Source organism: Colletotrichum chrysophilum, assembly GCF_026319265.1.
Source record: "Colletotrichum chrysophilum strain AFK26 chromosome Unknown scaffold_151, whole genome shotgun sequence".
Taxonomy (NCBI): Eukaryota; Fungi; Ascomycota; class Sordariomycetes; order Glomerellales; family Glomerellaceae; genus Colletotrichum; species Colletotrichum chrysophilum.
The window spans coordinates 94,889-112,541 of NW_026517438.1; the positions used below are offsets into that span (position 1 = coordinate 94,889).

A 17,653-nucleotide genomic window follows, 5' to 3' on the forward strand; every position below is an offset into this window, starting at 1 on the left:
TCTGCGCTTACTCGGACATCGGGGCAGCCGTGTCTGCCTCGCCACGTCCCAAAATCGCTGTTGTTCCAGCGGAATAGGTGGATCAATAGGTCATGTGGCGTATTAATGGGGTTAACGAACACCTGCCAAAGAAACGTCAGTCCCCAGAGGTCTCCCACCGCCCTAGCAACCTCATTCTCCTCGCGCACAAGACACCGGAGCAACAGCACCTCCTGTCACGTTGAATGTCGACGACATGCTCAAGCTAAACAATCCATGCGTAGAGCATTGGTGGCATCCACTCGATTAATCACTGATGACCAGGCCGGGACAAGTTGTCCCGGCAGCTCAGAATATGTTTCGGTAGAGCGGTCAGCGGGATAGATAGCTTTGAACGATTCTCTCTTTCATCAGGATCGCTCAATGTGACTATTCAGCGACCCCAAGGAAAACCACTACAGTCTTACATGACGAAACAACTATGCCATGAGGAGATGTCCCATCATGGAGACGGGTGTAGGTAATGTGGGATTCGGGGGAAGTGAGGTTTTCAGGAGGGAGAGGCGTCTATGGTCTAGCCTTTTCTCGTGTCACATGGTTTCGTCTTCTCTTTTCCGGTCGACATTAAATATGGGCTGTGTGGTTGGTTCGCTTGCTTGTCTGACATTCTCGAGCTGAGTTGGGCCGGTCCATCGACAAGCGCGACAAGCGCATCTGTGTGGCGCGGTGCGTAGGGCGTCTTCACTGCATTTTACGCTTACCCGGGGAGGGTGAGCTGACCATCCGTGTTCATTCAGGTTTGGTCGCCTAGAAGGAGATCGCAGTGTGAAAACGGATTTGATACTTCTGCGATCTACGATCATCGCGGTTCGTTACTCGTCGGAGGGGGCACTACCACTTTACCCTATCGATGTATTTGACAGACAAGGAAAGGGCTTTTTGTGCTCTCGGGACCAGGGGCGCGTAGACTTGAAATGGATCCGTCTCTGGTTTGTGTCCTGCTACATATGAGGGAGACGTCTGAAGCAAAGTAATCACTGCTTTGACCAGAAGCCGTGTGAAGATTGATCCTGTTTGACTTCCGTTGGGCGACTAGGACACCATCAGCATGATCATGCCATGTGGTCACCGCCACAGGCACGCCGTCACGTTAAGCCCTCACCCCCGTTTCGGTTGAACACCAGAGTTATCGTCAATAGGCAGGAAGACATGTTTACGGGGTGCCATTAGGAGTTGTCTACGGTTTGGTTGCTTAAACTCAGAACGAGCCACGATCCGTCAGACTTCCTTTGATATTGAGATTTCTTCGCGTTCATCATCGGGCTCCACTCACATCTGTTCAGTACAGTAATTGTCCGAGGGGAAATGGACAGGGACAGAGTTGACAGCGAACGAATGGTCGCAACGAAAATCAAGTTTGACCATGAGAACGTAGGCATGTATGTACATGGCCAGGGATGAAAGAGCAGGCCCAGATGCTCAGAAGCGGACAAGGGAGGAAGCGATTCTCTGAGCACGAGGAAAACTGCTGTTACTCTTAAGTGGCGTCTCAATCGAATATCAGATACTCAGCACTTGTGTATAGCTCTTGGTGATATAGATAGAATAAACTGACGGCAGACCTATTTGAGTAGTTCACTTAAATCAACCACTGAAGTCGAAGAAACAACGGTTCAACAGTAATACTCCATTGCGAAGAGCAGGGGAAAAACAGAGATTGTGGGTAACACATGCAAAAAATCAAAAATTTGATTTCGCCCGGACTTGAACCGGAGACCTTCAGTGTGTTAGACTGACGTGATAACCAACTACACCACGAAACCATTGATTAGTGCTAGTCTTTGTGGTATGCATCAATATGAAGCGGGAGCATTTTGTTGCAATTCGCGCCAGTACATCTCATTCGTCCCTCGAGCTCCTCCAGCACACGAGCAAGCTGCTTGATCAAGAACTTGCCGGCATCAAAGCCCACCGGGCACATCTTCCTCTTCCCCCCAGCCGGTACAAGCAGCCGTTCCTCCCTCAACGCCTAGCCCCACCTTCGTTCCCGCCCATTGTAAAAAAAATCGCAACTGCACTTTCCCATCTGGATTTTTTCTGTCGGGCCCCACCATCGACCTCAGAGCCGCAGCCCCACCAAGCCGGCGCGGGACGTGCTCCCCCTCCAGAACGTCTATAAAATCTCGTCGACCGCGCCGTCCTTTCACCTTTTCTCTTCTTCTTTTCTTCATGTCGACAATACTTCAGTATGTCTCACCCCCTACATTTGCCCTTCCCAGCGCCCATACACGAAAAAAGAAACGGTTTGCTAACCACCGCCCAACAGGAGAATCATTTCTATAGTATTCGACCTATTCTTGGTTCCCTAAAAGAGCCACAGATCCCACCCTGGTTGATGAGTTGTATCCTCGACACCCTAGAGTGAAGAACTCCTGGTTGCTCTCGACCTATCCGAAAGGATGGCGGCCTCGGACTTGTTTCTGGGGCTGTATAGAGAGCGGTGATGATCTCGTCCCTGTCTGCGGTCTTGCCCTTGGGCGCGCGGGCAGGGTGGGTGTTGATGGACGTCTGACAGGCGTGTCTTTTTTTCATTTTTTTTTTTCATTGCGGGCTGGAGCTTGACTCTGGTCGTGAGGAAGAAACTTTTCTTGTGGCGTTGGGCTTGAAATTTCTGCTGGTCTGGACACCAAGGCCTGGCCCGAGGGTCGGATACGCATCCCAAAGTGAAGACTTTTTATGGATGAAAGTAGTATAGCACAATACTGTATGAACCGCGCGACGGCACAGCACTATTGTGAAGTCCATCCTTGCATTGGCTTTACCTCACCCATTATCTTTATTGCTTCCAAGTGGGAGCCTTCTGAGGCATTGAAACACACGTAGAGCATTAAGGTGAAGGTCATATCCAATCGTATTCATGCGCCTAATCCCAAGAACCACTCTGTTGATATACAACCAGGCCAAACTATAAAATACAAGTTCATCGTGGTGTGCCCATTTACTCGGCAACCCAGACGGCGCTCATGCCCATACCGGTACCGATACACATGGAAGTGTTGCCAATCTTCTTGCCCGTGCGATTAAGCTCGTACAGTAGGGTGGAGACCTGTCGCGCGCCAGTGCAGCCCAGAGGGTGGCCAAAGGCGATGGCACCGCCCTTGGGGTTGACCTTCTCGAACGGAATGCCGAGCTGCTCGGCACTCCACAGGCACTGGGAGGCAAACGCCTCGTTGATCTCGTAAATATCGACGTCCTCGGTGGCGATGCCAGCGAGGGCGTTGGCCTTGGGGATGGCCTTGGCAGGTCCCTGTCCCATCAACAAGGGCGGCAGACCAACAATGGCAGCCGACACGAACTTGCCGAGGATGGGCTGGCCGAGACGCTCGGCGGTGGAGCGCTTCATGAAGAGAACGGCAGCGGCACCATCGGAAACCTGAGAGGCGTTACCGGCGTGGATGCTGCCGTCCTTGGCGAAGGCAGGCTTAATCTTGCCCAGGGACTCAGCGGTGACGCCAGCGCGAACACCGTCGTCCTTTGCGACGGTGATCTCCTTGGTCTCGCCGGTCTTGGGGTCCTCCCACTTGACGGTAAGAGGGGCAATCTCCTGATCAAAGAGACCCTCCGCCTGGGCCTTTGCGGCCTTGGCGTAGGAGGAGGCGGCGAAGGCATCCTGCTTGGTGCGGGCAATGCCGAGGTCGCGGGCCATGTCCTCGGAGAGAACACCCATGGGAACCTTGCAGTTAGCGGCCTGGGGGGTGTTCTCAAGCTGCTCGGAGAATTCGGAAACGGCGCCAGGGCTGGAGAACTATCAGTTGGCTTCTGGAAATAGTGGTAATCGGGATGTGAACCTACCCGTATTGCGTGGACATGCTCTCAACACCGGCGCCAATGCCGATCTCGATCATGCCGGTCTTGATCTGGTTGATGACGTCGACGCAAGCCTGCAGACCAGAAGAGCACTGGCGGTTGAGGGTGCGGACGGCAGTGGTCTCGGGGAAGCCAGCGACGAGGGCAGCGGCGCGCATCTCGGTAGCACCACCGCCGGGGGCAAGGACAGTGCCGACGGCGATATCCTCGACGAGGGCAGGATCGATCTTGGAGCGCTCAAGGAGAGCCTTGAAGGCGCCGGCGACGAGGTCGGCAGCCTGGGTGTCCTTGAAGCCACCCTTGCCACCCTTTGTGAAGGCCGTTCGGAGGGCTGCGGTAACGACAACCTGGGGAGAGGAGTGTTAGAAAGGGTTATTCTCCGCGTGTGCCGAGGTTTGGAGCTTACATCGTCGGCGTTCTTCTGGAGGAGCTTCTCCTTGTTGCTGCCGCTGGAGAACTGGCCTCCCAGCTGAGTCAATCTCTCGAGAGCTATTCAAACATGACTGTTAGCATCGCAGACAACCATAGGGAAGCCAATGCAAGCTACTCACCACCCATTTTGTGTAGATGTGAAGCTTAAAGGATTGGTGGATATAGTAAACAAAGAGATGCTGGGGATGTGAAGGTATGCAGCGGTAGATGGGAGAGGATAAGTATGTAAAGGATAAGAAAAAGGTCTACGACGGGGACTAGGTATGGATCGGATCCCAGATTGGCAGACGAGCCTCGGATGTTCAGAGCAGGCGTGACAAAGGAGCCGCGACGTGGTGGCAGTTCGAGAAACCAGCGGTGCTGGGGGCCGTGGGCGCTGATGTCAGCTGGGGTACCTGCAATTCCGACCGAGGCATTCCCAAAGGCCACACCGCATTGGTGCGAAACGACCAAGGTTGGGGTGGACCCGCTTAACCCGCACGCGCTAGCACCGACTGCGCTGGAAGCTTTCACATGCCACTTTTCTCGCATGTTTCCTGCGGCGATTCGTGTTGTACCTTACGGAGTCCCTCACTCAGTGCAGTGTGCTGCTGCTGCTACTGCTGCAACAGCTCCACTGGGCTTGCCTTTGCCTCCGCATCCCCCATACTGCGACGTTCGCTGCGGGGGAAGACGACGCTATTGGACGTCGCTGAAGGAACGCTGCCGAGACCGTCGCAAGGGTCAATGGTCTGCGTCACAAGCATCTGCGCCTGATCTCCAATTCTGCCTTCTTTTCTCGTCACGGGACACATGATTAGAGTACTGACATGAACTCCCCGAGCTGGAATAATAATCACGGTGAGCGGACTATGTGGCTGGGTCAGACCGACCTCCCGCCTTCACCTTGCAAAACTGCGGCCGGTGCTTTGTCTGCTGCAATTCCGACCGAGTGGGACACGTGTTTGCTTGGCTTTGAAGATTGTTAGATCCGTGTATGGGGTTACCCCGTGTTTTCCGTCATTTTCCCATGTGAAGATGCACCGCGAGTCAACAGCCTACGCCAATAGGAGGTAGCCGCTGCAAGAATGTTGCCCACAAGGTCATGACATTGCCGCAAATGGATGGCCATATTCATGTGTACGGGTACAGGTCGAGACATGACGTCGTTGGGGATTAAGAAATCGTCGTGAGCAATAGTACAGACATCATTCTACAGATCTATCATCGTGGCCCGTCGTGGAGGACCTCTACAATTTCGCTACCGGCTGGATGAGCGACAACCTCTCCCTCAGCGCCGCCTCGGCCTCTTTCTCTATCCTGGGCACCAGGTCCTTGACCGAGGGGATATCGTGAATCAATCCAATGACCTGACCGGCTGTCCAGACCTATGTTTTCCCATGTTAGCAATTACTCTGAATGCAAGCCGCGCGTGAAAACACTTACGCCATAGTCCGGATCACCAGTGATGAACACCTCCTTCCCGCGCTTCCCGCTAACCAGCGGCGCGATCTCGGAGAACTCGCCCGAGGTGCTCTCCTGCTCGACCTTGATCGCCTCCTCCGTGACCTTGTTGCGGTACAGGCGCGTCGTGTTCCTCCACCGCCTCAGCAGCAGCGCCGTGTCCGTCTCCTGCGCCTTGACGATCTCCTCCTTGATCTTGTGGTGGATCGGCGCCTCCAGCGTGCACATGAAGCGCGTGCCCATGTTGATGCCGCACGCGCCCAGGCACAGCGCCGCCGCGAGGCCCTCGCCGTCCGCGAAGCCGCCGCTCGCGATGAACGGCACCTTGAGCGACTGCCGCGCGCGCGACAGCAGGATGAAGTTGGTGATGTCCGACTCGCCCACGTGGCCCGCGCACTCGAAGCCGTCGATGCTGAGGAAGTCGACGCCCAGCTTCACGGCGCTCTGCGCGTGCCGGATCGTCGTGCACTTGTGCAGGATCGTGACGCCCGCCGCCTTGAGCTGCTTGATGACGGGCCCGGGCGAGTTGCCGGCCGTCTCGACGATACGGATGCCCTCGTCGATGACGACCTGGGCGTAGGCGCCGTAGTCCGGGGGCACGAGGGCCGGCAGGAGGGTGATGTTGACGGCGAAGGGGTACTTCGTGAGGGTCTTGCAGCGGCGGATCTCCTTGCGCAGCTCTTCGGGGGTCGGGAAGATGAGGGCGGTGATGATTCCCAGGGCGCCGGCGTTGGAGACGGCCGAGGCGAGGTCGGCTGTGCCGACGTGCTGCATGCCGCCCTGGACGATGGGTACTATCGAGGAGAAAGAGAGCGTGTCAGCGCGGTCGGGTTCTCATCCAAGTGGTGGCCTGAAATGCATTGTGACGCTCGCTCTGATGTGTTGTGCACTCCCACACCCAGTCCTCCGCCATCATCTATCTCGAGTCTTGACGTACCTTTGATACCCAACCGTCGGGTCAGCTCAGTGTTGAAAGGCATGGTTGGGCGACAGCTTTGCGGACACGTTCTCTGATCTCTATTTTCTGTGTAACACACAACGCACACAAATGACGGATCTAAGAGGGATGCGGGAAAGGAGGAAACAAGAGCTACGCGCTTTCTAGACTACGTGGTGTAGGAAGCAGGTTGAACCAACGCAATAAAAGTAGAGGCGCAGCGATTCTGACGGCAGTCTAGCTGACTCGGTCCGGCCGTGGACGAGGACCAGAAGACGCCCAGCCCCGGTCGGTCGCTTGTGGGGTACCGAGGTAACTCGGCCTCCACCATTTCCCCCGCGTCTCCAGGCCATTTATCGATTAGACAACACCTGAATGAGCTGGGGTAATCAGGGGGGAAAGGTCGTCTCACATGGTCACCACCAAATTCCGTCCACGGGACTGTTTCCGTGGACAGCTGGCTTGACCCTTGGGCGCCGGTTGACAATCTGATATGCGGCAACCGTTCTGACAGAGAATGGCCATGGGAGGGTCGCACGAGAGTCTTCATAGCTACCACGAAGTATATGCACTGCAGCTTATTCCTGTTTTCTCTCACTCAGGACACCCTCAACCGTGTCAGTGCTGACGCTGTGCTCCCCTCCATCACCAGCCGACCTTTGACTCCCATCCTTGACACCACAGCCCGGCCTTCTTGGTACCCGATTGCCAGTTGGCCGAGGCCCTGTCGGTTGGACGACAGGCGCTCTCTGCCATCGCCCCATCTGGCCCCGATCTGGCGGCTCTTTGGTGCTTGAGTGGCACAGCGTTCAGGTTGCGCGACGCGGATCCGACGTCAAGGGACGTCATCTGGCACTGGCTTTCGGTCATGGGCTTTTGCGACTGGTATTCTGTTCTGCACAGGACCACTGCCCGACGCCAGCGCCGTGATACGGATCCGGCCGTCGGCGGGCCACGGTGGGCCGCACGGCCGAGCCGGAGGCCCCCTGAATAGAAGCCCAAGTGCAACCCTGGAGCGGGCGAATGGGGCCCGACATGTTCGTCATACACGGCAGGCCCACCGCAGCGGGAGCGGAGATTTCTCATGGAACAACACTGGACTGGACTCTCGGGCTGCGATCCGCTTGAAAGTGACCTGCGTGCCCTGCACCGGGTTCGAGTGTAGTGAGTCCGGCAGGCTGCAATAATTCCACACTTATGCATCCTTCCTCATTGAGAAGGGCCTTCTGGGACCGTTTAATCTCCACCCTGGCGGTGTCCGTTGGGCCTCTGGAGCTGGGTCTTGCTGCAGGTCATGCCAACGCCCGGAAGACGTTCGCCATCGATACAACCAACATGGGGCTGGCTGGGTCTTTCTTGCTTTTTCCCACTGGACGTTGTATTACTCCTCACCTAATGTGGCCTTGGCACCTACCTCGCAGAAGTCGTCCTTGATGTCGATCTTTGGTCTTTCCATTGTGTAGCCCTGATCGACTTGCAGCATCGACCGACGTGCGAAATCGGATCGCAAAACACACACATCTTTTGGGCGATCTGCGAGGACCCTGGGCATAGGCGTGTCACTGGGTGCTCATATGACAGCCAGAAAGTTGTAACTCCATTCCGTGAGGTCATTGCTATGAGTGTATGGCGCGGTTGACGTGATGACCCGCATTGATACACGAACTGGCGACAACACATGTCCCTGAACATCGAGAGCCGTTGAATTCTCTCTTTGAAACTTTGGCCTGAACCGCCTCACGTTTCTACTCGTGCCTGGGTATTGCCCCTGGAGGACGTGACCCTTTCAAAGCGATCGATACGGCCACCAGCTCGTTGGCAATCTTGCGGGCGATGGCATGCAGAGAAGGCAAAGAACAACTCCACAAGGATCCAAAGCAGGGCTTGTGGAAGCGGCCAGCCGATACAAGACAGATGATGTGGCAAACACAGCCAAGGCGTGTTTTTCTTCTGCTAGCGACACGTAGGTCACCAGAAAAAAATAAGGTGCGGATGAGGTGCTGTGCAAATCTGTGGCATCCTTGCTCCGGAAGTCTTCATACGGCTGCCCGTCTGCAATTCTTGCAGGGTCTGGCGAGACACGAGCGGGAGATGTACATTTGACGCCGGCTTCTTACATCAGAAACGGCCTAGCTGCCGTTGCTGCGTTGGCCGCCTCGCAGGGCATGGCATGGCGCCCAAGGATTGACAAGCAACCGCGCGAGGCCGGTCAAGTTGCTGGCGTTGCTTGACTTGCTCCCTAACAACTTGCGGCACCTGTCAGACCAACCCGTCAGTCTCGATCATGCGCTGTTACGCGATTGTCGATGATGCTGGCGGGCAAGTCGGGGATGGTCGGGTATGCAGGCTCCGCCGAGACACGCAGCCTCCTGCAGTAGCGAGTTCCCCGTCTTTGGCTGTTGAAAGTCAGGCTCTTGTCATGCAAAGGCAGGCATTATTTGACTATATGTACTTCTAGTGGGAACCCGTCCGTGCCGGACGAAAGAAATATCATTGGAAAAAAAGAAATGTTGTAACCGCTGTTCGTCACGAGGACAGCAGAGAGGCTTGAAGTAGTCAAGGGTCGCTCGGATTTTAAGATTGTTATGGTCGGTTCGATATCCCGTTTGCCATTGGCTCTGCCACCTGTGTGTAACTCGGGCGGAGATAATGGCCTTTGTCTCTTTCTGCAAAAAAGGCAAACATGTATGGCGACGGGATGGAACGTGGGCAGATGCAATATGCAATCTGGAGTTGCCGGATTGCTGCTGACCGTTTTTCTCCACTCCCCGTCCATGTGCTGAACGCTCTCGTCCTCTGTGTGCGCGTCGACTTCGCTTCTGATATCTTCATTTCAAAAATAGGACCGCCCTAAAGGAATTAGCCGAAAGTTAAGAACGGTAAAGATGGCGCGTGTATTTAGGATGCTGCCGTAGCAGCGGCAGATGTTAAACTGCCAGGGGATTGATACCGGTGCTCATTGCTGTCGCCAATCTCCAATGGACTTACACGGATGGTACGTCTGCAAAACTTCCGACGGCACGTCCCAGCGTCGACATTGGAGCGATAACCAGTGTGATAGGGCCGATAGAGACACGTCGGAGCGTCTCTCTTCGGAGAAACGTATCTTTTCACTACCTCTTTGGTAACATGTTTCGTGAGGTGAAGAGGGGACCAAAGAGAGGAGACAGAGGATATGGTAGGTCCGGGGGATGTTGGAAACGGTCCCGACGGGTTGGTCAAGCAGGCCGGGCAGTCCAGTCGACCAGATGGACCCTTGTTCTGTTGCTTAGGCGGTCCTGCACTCTTCTGCAAAGTCAAGGTCCAGCGCCCCGTTCCTGCTCCTAGTCAGGGCCCGGCCAGGGCTAAACGCCGATCCGCGAGCAAACATTGGGGCGGATCGGTACAGCCGAGTTGCGAGATGGCCTTTGGTCCAGGTGTCGCCGGCCAGAGAGGTGTTCATGTTCATTTTGACCACTCCAGTCTATCCCAAAGTCCCAGTGTCGGCAGCCGTTGGATTGCGTGACGGCAGCAGCTTTGTTGGTGTAGCGAGAGGGCGGCAGAGACCCTGCGACTGGCGCAGGAGCAGAGGACGTGAGGTCGCATTTGAGTACAGAGCGGTGACGAAGATCAGGAACGAGCAAGAGATTTTGAGTTCAGCGACCAGGGCAGGGTCAGAAACTTCGCCCTGCCACCTGGGCGTAAGCTTAGGTTGCGTTGCGTTGCTTGAGCTTGAGCCTTGAGCTCTGGGGCAAGGGAAGGATGGTCACGTCGCCCTGAGGCAAGGCAAAGACAGGACAGGACAGGACAGCCAGCTCGAGACAAGATGGAACCCAACACCCTTGGCCCCTGTCCAACGCCCTGGCATGGCATGGCTGCCACCTGAACACCTCCTGAAGCGTGAGAAGGGACAAGGCGGCGATCATGGCTACCGGCTCCGTCTTTTCTTTTTTTTTCCTTCCCTTCCCTTCCCTTCCCTTCCCAGGCATTGCAAACCCTCCCGACATGCAAAGTAGACGACGGGAAGGCACTATCGTTGCAACCGGAACACGGTGCACCGCGCTGCACACATTGGTTGACACAGTCTTGGGCTGTTGCAGCATCTTGCAGCATCCGCACAGTCAGTCAGTCGCCTGTCATTGCCCGGCTTGCCCCCCGTGCTTCATGCTTGATGCCTCCGTATTCTCTCCATCGTTCGGCGTTGACGGTCGCCAAGAGCAGCAGGTGCTCCATGCCCCTGGTTGTTGATGATAACTTCATCACGTCAATGACTCTGGTGCCCCGGACTTGGAACTGTGCTCCAACACCTCGTCTCTGTCTCTCACCGCATCGTTGGTCACGTTGACACTGTACATTGCACGCTGCGCATTGCGCATTGCATATGGCGTCGACGCTGATACCGATAACGAAAAGCCTCCCTCCCCGGCCCCGAACTCTTGCTTCCGCCGTCGCCGCGGAGTCACATCCTCTCCCCACGTTTCCCGCCGACAGGAAACTCTAACAGACGCACTCGAAAAGACGGTGAAGATGATGGGACTCCACGAAGGAGGAGCAGAGGAGCAGAGGAGCAGAGCACAGCCAGTCCAGAGGGAACGATCAACACACTAACACTGAAGAATTCAACCGCCGCCAAAGCTTCGCTTCGTTGTGGACGGACTTCCCGTATTGCAGGTTGAACCTTCATGACATTAGCCTGCCGATAGTGGGGGAGAGACGAACGACGGTGATGGCAAAGCCGCGCGAAAACACCACAAGTCGCAGTCCCGCCGCCTGGTGCCAGGACAAGGGCAGCTTTTGCAGGTCCACTTCCAGCTGCCAGTCCTGCGTATCCGTACATGGTACTGCTCTTTCAGCCAAACGACACAAACCCAACGCCGACCAGCCCCGGCTTCCCGGTTCCATCACCCCCCTTTTCCTGTTCCCTTCGTTTCGGGGAAGCATGACGGTTCCTTAGCACAGGAAGCTAAGAGCAGAGGGACCCTCCGGCTGGAGCTCTTTTCATCCCCGATGCCACAAACGGACCACCAGAGGCCACCAAGGCCGCCAATGCCACTTTGCTACATGCCTGGGCATGCAGTACACTACGGGCCAACTTTGACGGCCATCGCTGCAGGCTGGACGGGCCACACATCCACCAGCATGCGGCCGAGACTGTATTCGTACACAGGTACGGATATGGAGACCTTACGCAGGATTCGTAGGTAGTGGGGGAACTGCGCAGCCGGAGCTACCTATGTGAGCAGCAGCTGTAGGCTGTCCATAGCTCTGCATTTCCGCACGTTAGCTGCACCAGAGCTGCATTCGCTCAAGCCCGCCCGCCGCCTGTCAGTCTGGCCGATCCCGTCCGTCCTACGGATGCACTGCGGCGACAACGAACCGGCAACTCACGACAGCAGTCCTCAGCCCAAGTCAAGTCCCCCAAGTCCCTGATCTGCTCTAAGCCCGAACCAGTGAGCTTAGCTGTTCATATGAGACCCGGCCAAACAGCCGCACGTACCTTGCCTTGCGGGATCCCTTACGAGAGGTACTTTGCCTGTCCTTGCTGTCGACAAAGCAGCTGTCGTTCATCCGGAACATGGATGATGGGTCGACTTGAAGCTGAGCAGTCAACAAGCACTAATAGTAGTAGCACAATTCAAGCACAACTACCGCTGGCAACTACATACCATACACTACTTCGCCTGTTGGCCGCGACAACTACCGAACTACCGAGATAGATGTTGCAATAATTTTCACAATTCGCCGCCTTATCCACCTGCATCAATCAGCATCCGCGAACAGTACAATCACTCGCAGCAGTAGCAGCAGCAGCAGCAGCAGCAGCATCATCATCATCAAAGCCCGCAGCAGCAGCGTCAGCGTCGGCATCGGCATCATCTGTGGTCTGGCCATATCTGCACCGCACCGCGTATGGCATGTATGCCCTTCCATACCTTGATACCGTCAGGTACAGTACCATGCCTTGCCCGGCCTGGCCTTGCCCTGCTTTGCCTTGCCTTGCCCTGCCCTGATCTTCTGCCTCACCCCACCCTCAAATGACGATGAGGAGCGAGTGCTGCCCGATCCCACCCCCTTTCGCTGCCCCCTCTCCCCTCACGCTCTAAACCACTTCAGTATCGTGGTACATGCATCACTTGCCTGTGGCCTTCTGCCCCCCGCCCTTTCCTGCCGCATCGCATCCAATCGACGTGGCTCGACGGCCTTTTCTCGCCTTCTCCCCTGCCCAAGAGTGACATACTTTAACAACGTCAGTCCATCTTCGTGAGGATGGTCTCGATGAGGCCCAAATCTTCTTGACCGAGTGTCCTTCAACTGCCAGATTATGGAGGCGACACCATTACCCTACCCAACCACCGCCAGCTTAGCACTACCACCCCGGCCCGTTTCGCTTCACCGGCTGGCGGAGTTGATGCCGCCGCTGAGGGGTCCCGGCGTTATTAGCCCAAACCCCCAGACAGAAACCCATTCCTGCGTAGTGCGTACCACTTGCTTGCTGCGCACCTCGTCAAGTACACACAGTTGCTACATAGCTAGAGCTCAAAGCTATGCTGTGCTGTGGATGGATTCTGCTGCCCGGTGCGTGCGTGAGTGCCCAGTGCTCCTTGTTCCTCTCTCTTAAACTCTCGTGCCCAGAATCGTCCGCCGCCCTCCTCCTGCTAGCTCGATTGCCCAATTGTAGCTGGTGCGTTGTCTGATGTCAATGCTATTTTTGTTATGGTTGTCGAGACCCTGCCTTGCCTTACCTCATCTCACCTAACTTACCACTTGCATCCCGATTCCCTGTACCTGATCTTCCTTACCTTACGTATGTACCGGGCCAAGTGCCATGACATGCCAGCCCTGGCTTCGAATAGCATGGGTTTGGTCGAAGCGTTGGATGCGTGGTCGTGGTGCCATCGCAGCCCATTGCACCCAGCCAGCCCTTCCGGAGCGCCAGCCTCGTTGCTTTTCTTATCCAGACTCCCTTTCCTTGTGCACCCACTCGCTTTTTCATTCGCCGGCTGCTCCCATGCTCGCCCTGCCTGCATCTGCCTCTCCCTCTGCCTCTTCCATTGCTGGCTAGCATTCATCTCCACGAAGTCGGGGTACCATGTAGCACGCCTGGGCACGGTATCTGTATCGCGGTACACAGATAACTGCTAACTCACTTCACATCCTTACGGATACATGGTACGAATACCCATTCGTACATACAGATGCTCCATGCTCGTACATCCAGGCTCAGGCTGTATGCATCCGCCATCCGTAACCTTCACTCTGTCTGTCTCTCTCCCTTTCTCGGCTCGAGATTCCAGTCTTGCCCCTGGTCAGCTCGCACCCTGCCTTTGCCCACCGTTTGCCCTTTGCCTTCTCTCGTTGTCTTCGTCGCCCTCCATTCGCCTGTCCGGTTCGCCCACGCCCACGCCCACGCCCCTCCCCAGTCTTTCCATGTACGGGCCCTTGTCTTTGCGGCTTGAAGCTCCCCAATCATTTCCCTCTCCCACCCCGACGGGTCGGCACTCCACGCCAGCTCTGTTTGGCCTTGGACCCCCCGGGCGCCGGGTAAGGGAGCCTGGCAAAGCCAATTCCCCATCAGCTGCTGGCTCAGAGCTGCGGCCATTGCCCATCTCCCTCCAGAGGCATTCACCTTACCTACGACATGGAGCTATTCCATCTTGTCTCAAGTCCCCCCAAGCCCATGTTTCCCAGCTGCGTGTTCATCAACTCATGGATGTCGGCACCCATGTACCGCTAAACCACGCGGGGGGGTTAGGGAGCCAGGGTATGTCTCCGAGGGGTGTGAAAAAAGAAAAGTGAGAAAGGAAGGGGGAGGGAAAGTCGAAGGAAACGAGACCAAAAAAAGGGACAAAAAAATAACGAGAAAAAAAAGATGACGCTAAGGATCCAAGTTTATCACGACGTTCTGCCGGCCCAGTACGGTACCACACTCCCCACGTCCGCGTCTGGTCTGTGGTCTGGCATCAGACGAAGCAGAAGCACTCACACCCAAGTGGCACACCCCTCCTCTTCCTCGCCGCCGCCGCCGTAGCTGCTGCTGCTGCTGCTCATCAGAGACAAGTACCAGGGCATGGAGAAAAAGAAACGACACAGGAAACGACGCGGTCCTGCCGTACCAAACCCAAACGGCATTGGGACGTGATGTTGTGTCGTTACTTCTTTGGATCATGCCCGTTTCCTCTTCCTTTTCCTTTTCTTCTCCCACCTCTACCCATCCCAAGATGCAGCATGCCGTAGGGTACCAGCCCAACTGATCCCTTACCCGTCCTCCCCGTCGTCTACTATTTGTTGTGCAAACAATTCCTTGCCTCTCCAGACGGCATCTAGCTAATCTTGTTCTGCCACATCATAATCTTTCCACCCCAATGGGAATATCCCCATCTGTATCACGGCCTAGCTGGAACCGAGTATAAGATCGACCGAGTTTCGCTTTGGATTTCCTCGAGATAACTACGGTTCCAACCGACTCAAACACACACATCACATCAAAGCACCCACCACCACCACCACCACTTCGACAAACAACCCTTAGGAACCCGAGAGCTTTCCCATTGTTCCTTCAACATTACACTACATGTACTCCAACGCTTCTTACTCGTCCGCCACCATGTCTGCCTCCTCGTACAACAGTCAAGCGGGAACATGGCAGGAGCGTCTGGAAGGTAGGGCGCCACCACATCCCACCAAAGAAAAGCATCATGAAGCTAAAGCCAGGGACTCGCAGACGCCTGCCGCGAGGCAAACATTCTCCCACCAGTATTCCAGATCGTTTCTGATCGACGTGGTAAGCACCTGTCCCCCGAGAGAAAAAGCGCACACGCACTTGTCGTCCGTCGGTGTAACTAACGGTTCGTCCCCCTCGTCACAGGCGGCCGTACCGCCTGGTCCAGCCGAGTCACCGTCCACGGACGCACCCTCTCCGCACGATTTTGGTACGACGGCAAGAACCTCAACAATGCGAAAGAAGACGCCGCCGAAATGGCACTCAACTACCTCACCGGATCGAACCCCAGCTCGCCAGCCAACAGCAGAGGAAGCTGGTGAGCTTTCGGCAGCATAGGATGGGGAAGAAAAAGGCGTGCGGGAATAATACCGAAAACCTTCTGGGCAGCGGAACGACACCATAACGAGCGAGCATCCCACCGTCGAGCGGCGCACAACACACGACACACTCACGTCTTGTCTTTTTTCTCCGACACATTTGTTTTCTTGCTTCCCCCGATCCATTATTCTGCTGTTCACTTGTACGAATACACCCGGAGTTAGGATTGGGAGACACCGGCCATTGCCACACGGCAGAAAGGGAACACCATGGATATCGGCGTACAACTTACATTTCTACCAACACTCAATTGGGGCCCCCGACACGGAAACATCACCAGGTGTTGCGCTGATCGGGAAAGAAAGGACCGGCGCAGAATCACAGTCTTGAGAAGGCCGACACGAGAAAGAGGGAAGGGGGAGATTTAGCGGGCATGCAGGGCCTGTTTCTCCTCTCTGCATCGTCATCGAGTCTCAAGCTTCCTTCCGTTTTCTTTTCTTTTCTCGCCCGCCCCCCACCTCTTTATCTTATTTCTTTGGAACAGGGACTTTGGAGAAGAAACTCCGACACGAGACAGAACCTTGGCGAAACAGGACCGGCAGACAGTCGACGGTCACTAGGGCGACTTTTTTTGGGACAGGAGAGCAGGAGCGAGGGGTCGGGTGCTATGAGGCGCTTGCTGCCCTTGCTAGTAATTTGTGTGTTGCAATTTGGAAAATTTTATTTTTTTCCTTACCTTGGGAGCGGCGTTATTGGAGAAAAGCAACTGTGCCATGGGGGACAAGGGGGATGATAGTGGGAATTGAAAGCTAAAAAAGATTCATGTCGATCGAGTTGGCAGCCATGCCTTTTTTTCTCAATTGCAATGTCTCGCGAGAACCAACAAGGGGGAATTCAGTCCTTTTTTCTTGATTTGTTTCTTTTTGTCATCCTCGCACTGCTACTGCTTGACAGTGCTCGGTTTCTACTTCTTCCCACAGCAACTTGCATCTGCATAGAACCTCGGATTTCCCGCCGTTATCACAGAACAAACCATGGAAGCTTTCGTTTTATTTTCTCGTAAGGGCGCCTCCTGCAAAATCGCACTGGTGAGGTGGCTTGTGGGATGACGGTATGCTTACCCGACGCGGCTGGAGAACTTTAGGGGATTAGAAAGGGCAACTGAAGGGGGCGTGTCGATTGGCATGGCCAGGGCGAGAGGCATCTCTGCTTGAGCGCAGACCAACGCTGACCCTCTCCCCCCCACGATGACATCTTCTGGTGCTACTATCACCAATGCAGGAGGTGGAAGCGGCGTTCGGCGCATTGAGCGAGAGAGAGAGAGATTGAGTGAGTGAGTGAATGAACACCCACCCCCCCTTGGCAGGACGGAGGGACGGAGCTAGGGAGTCTGCTAGCAACGGGACGGCGGTAGATCCCACGCCCCTCCGCCCAGCCCAGCCCGTCCGTCCAGGTCGCAGTGCTGTCAGCAAGTACCCAAAGTGCCAGAGTCCAAAAATCCAGTCCAGCCAGCCCAGCGAGCCGTGTGGGTTTGAGAGAGCATAGTGTGTTGAGCTGAATCAGCTGCTTTTTAGCTTGGCTAGCGTAGTCAATCCGGGGATCTTCGTCGGGTTTAAGAAGAAAAAGGGAACAATTCTTGTTGGTCAGAAGCAGTAGTATTGTTAGCTCCTTTTTCCCCCTTTGGAGACAAGGGAAACGTTACAGCATGAGCAGAAAAACATAAAACCCCCATGGCCAAAAAGCAAAGTTGATAGGCAGGTAAGAAAAAATGTGATGGCGGCTGAATTACTGCTGCCCATCACCTGCATGAAGGTCTGCACACATCCTGCTGCAGCCGTGGCAGCAGCAGTCGTTGATCACGCTCTCTCATCGACGGATGGGCAGCAAGCCCCCTACCTATTCGGTCGAGATGAGGGGTTGGTTGATATGAGGGGAGGGGGAAACGCGGAACGACGGGGAAGAGGTTGTTGTGCATG

General features: G+C 55.5%; 3 protein-coding genes and 1 non-coding gene across 4 annotated transcripts; 1 reads left to right on the top strand and 3 right to left on the bottom strand.

The window, feature by feature from the left end:
- Positions 1 to 1,728: 1,728 nt before the first annotated feature.
- On the bottom strand, positions 1,729 to 1,802 carry COL26b_011796. Its single transcript has one exon. It is a non-coding gene; the product is annotated as a tRNA-Val (tRNA).
- A 1,175-nt stretch (positions 1,803 to 2,977) lies between these two features.
- On the bottom strand, positions 2,978 to 4,404 carry COL26b_011797 (uncharacterized protein; the record flags this gene model as incomplete). The annotated part of the gene is made up of 4 exons (XM_053184455.1): positions 2,978 to 3,776; positions 3,832 to 4,193; positions 4,253 to 4,335; positions 4,398 to 4,404. 4 exons carry the CDS (start codon positions 4,402 to 4,404, stop codon positions 2,978 to 2,980), a joined length of 1,251 nt encoding a protein of 416 aa, XP_053031614.1.
- Positions 4,405 to 5,507: 1,103 nt separating this feature from the next.
- COL26b_011798 (uncharacterized protein) lies at positions 5,508 to 6,701 on the bottom strand (the record flags this gene model as incomplete). The annotated part of the gene is made up of 3 exons (XM_053184456.1): positions 5,508 to 5,645; positions 5,704 to 6,515; positions 6,659 to 6,701. The coding sequence occupies 3 exons, from the start codon at positions 6,699 to 6,701 to the stop codon at positions 5,508 to 5,510; spliced, it is 993 nt and encodes a 330-aa protein (XP_053031615.1).
- Positions 6,702 to 15,242: 8,541 nt separating this feature from the next.
- COL26b_011799 (uncharacterized protein) lies at positions 15,243 to 15,679 on the top strand (the record flags this gene model as incomplete). Its single annotated transcript, XM_053184457.1, has 2 exons — positions 15,243 to 15,297; positions 15,504 to 15,679. The coding sequence occupies 2 exons, from the start codon at positions 15,243 to 15,245 to the stop codon at positions 15,677 to 15,679; spliced, it is 231 nt and encodes a 76-aa protein (XP_053031616.1).
- Positions 15,680 to 17,653: the final 1,974 nt, after the last annotated feature.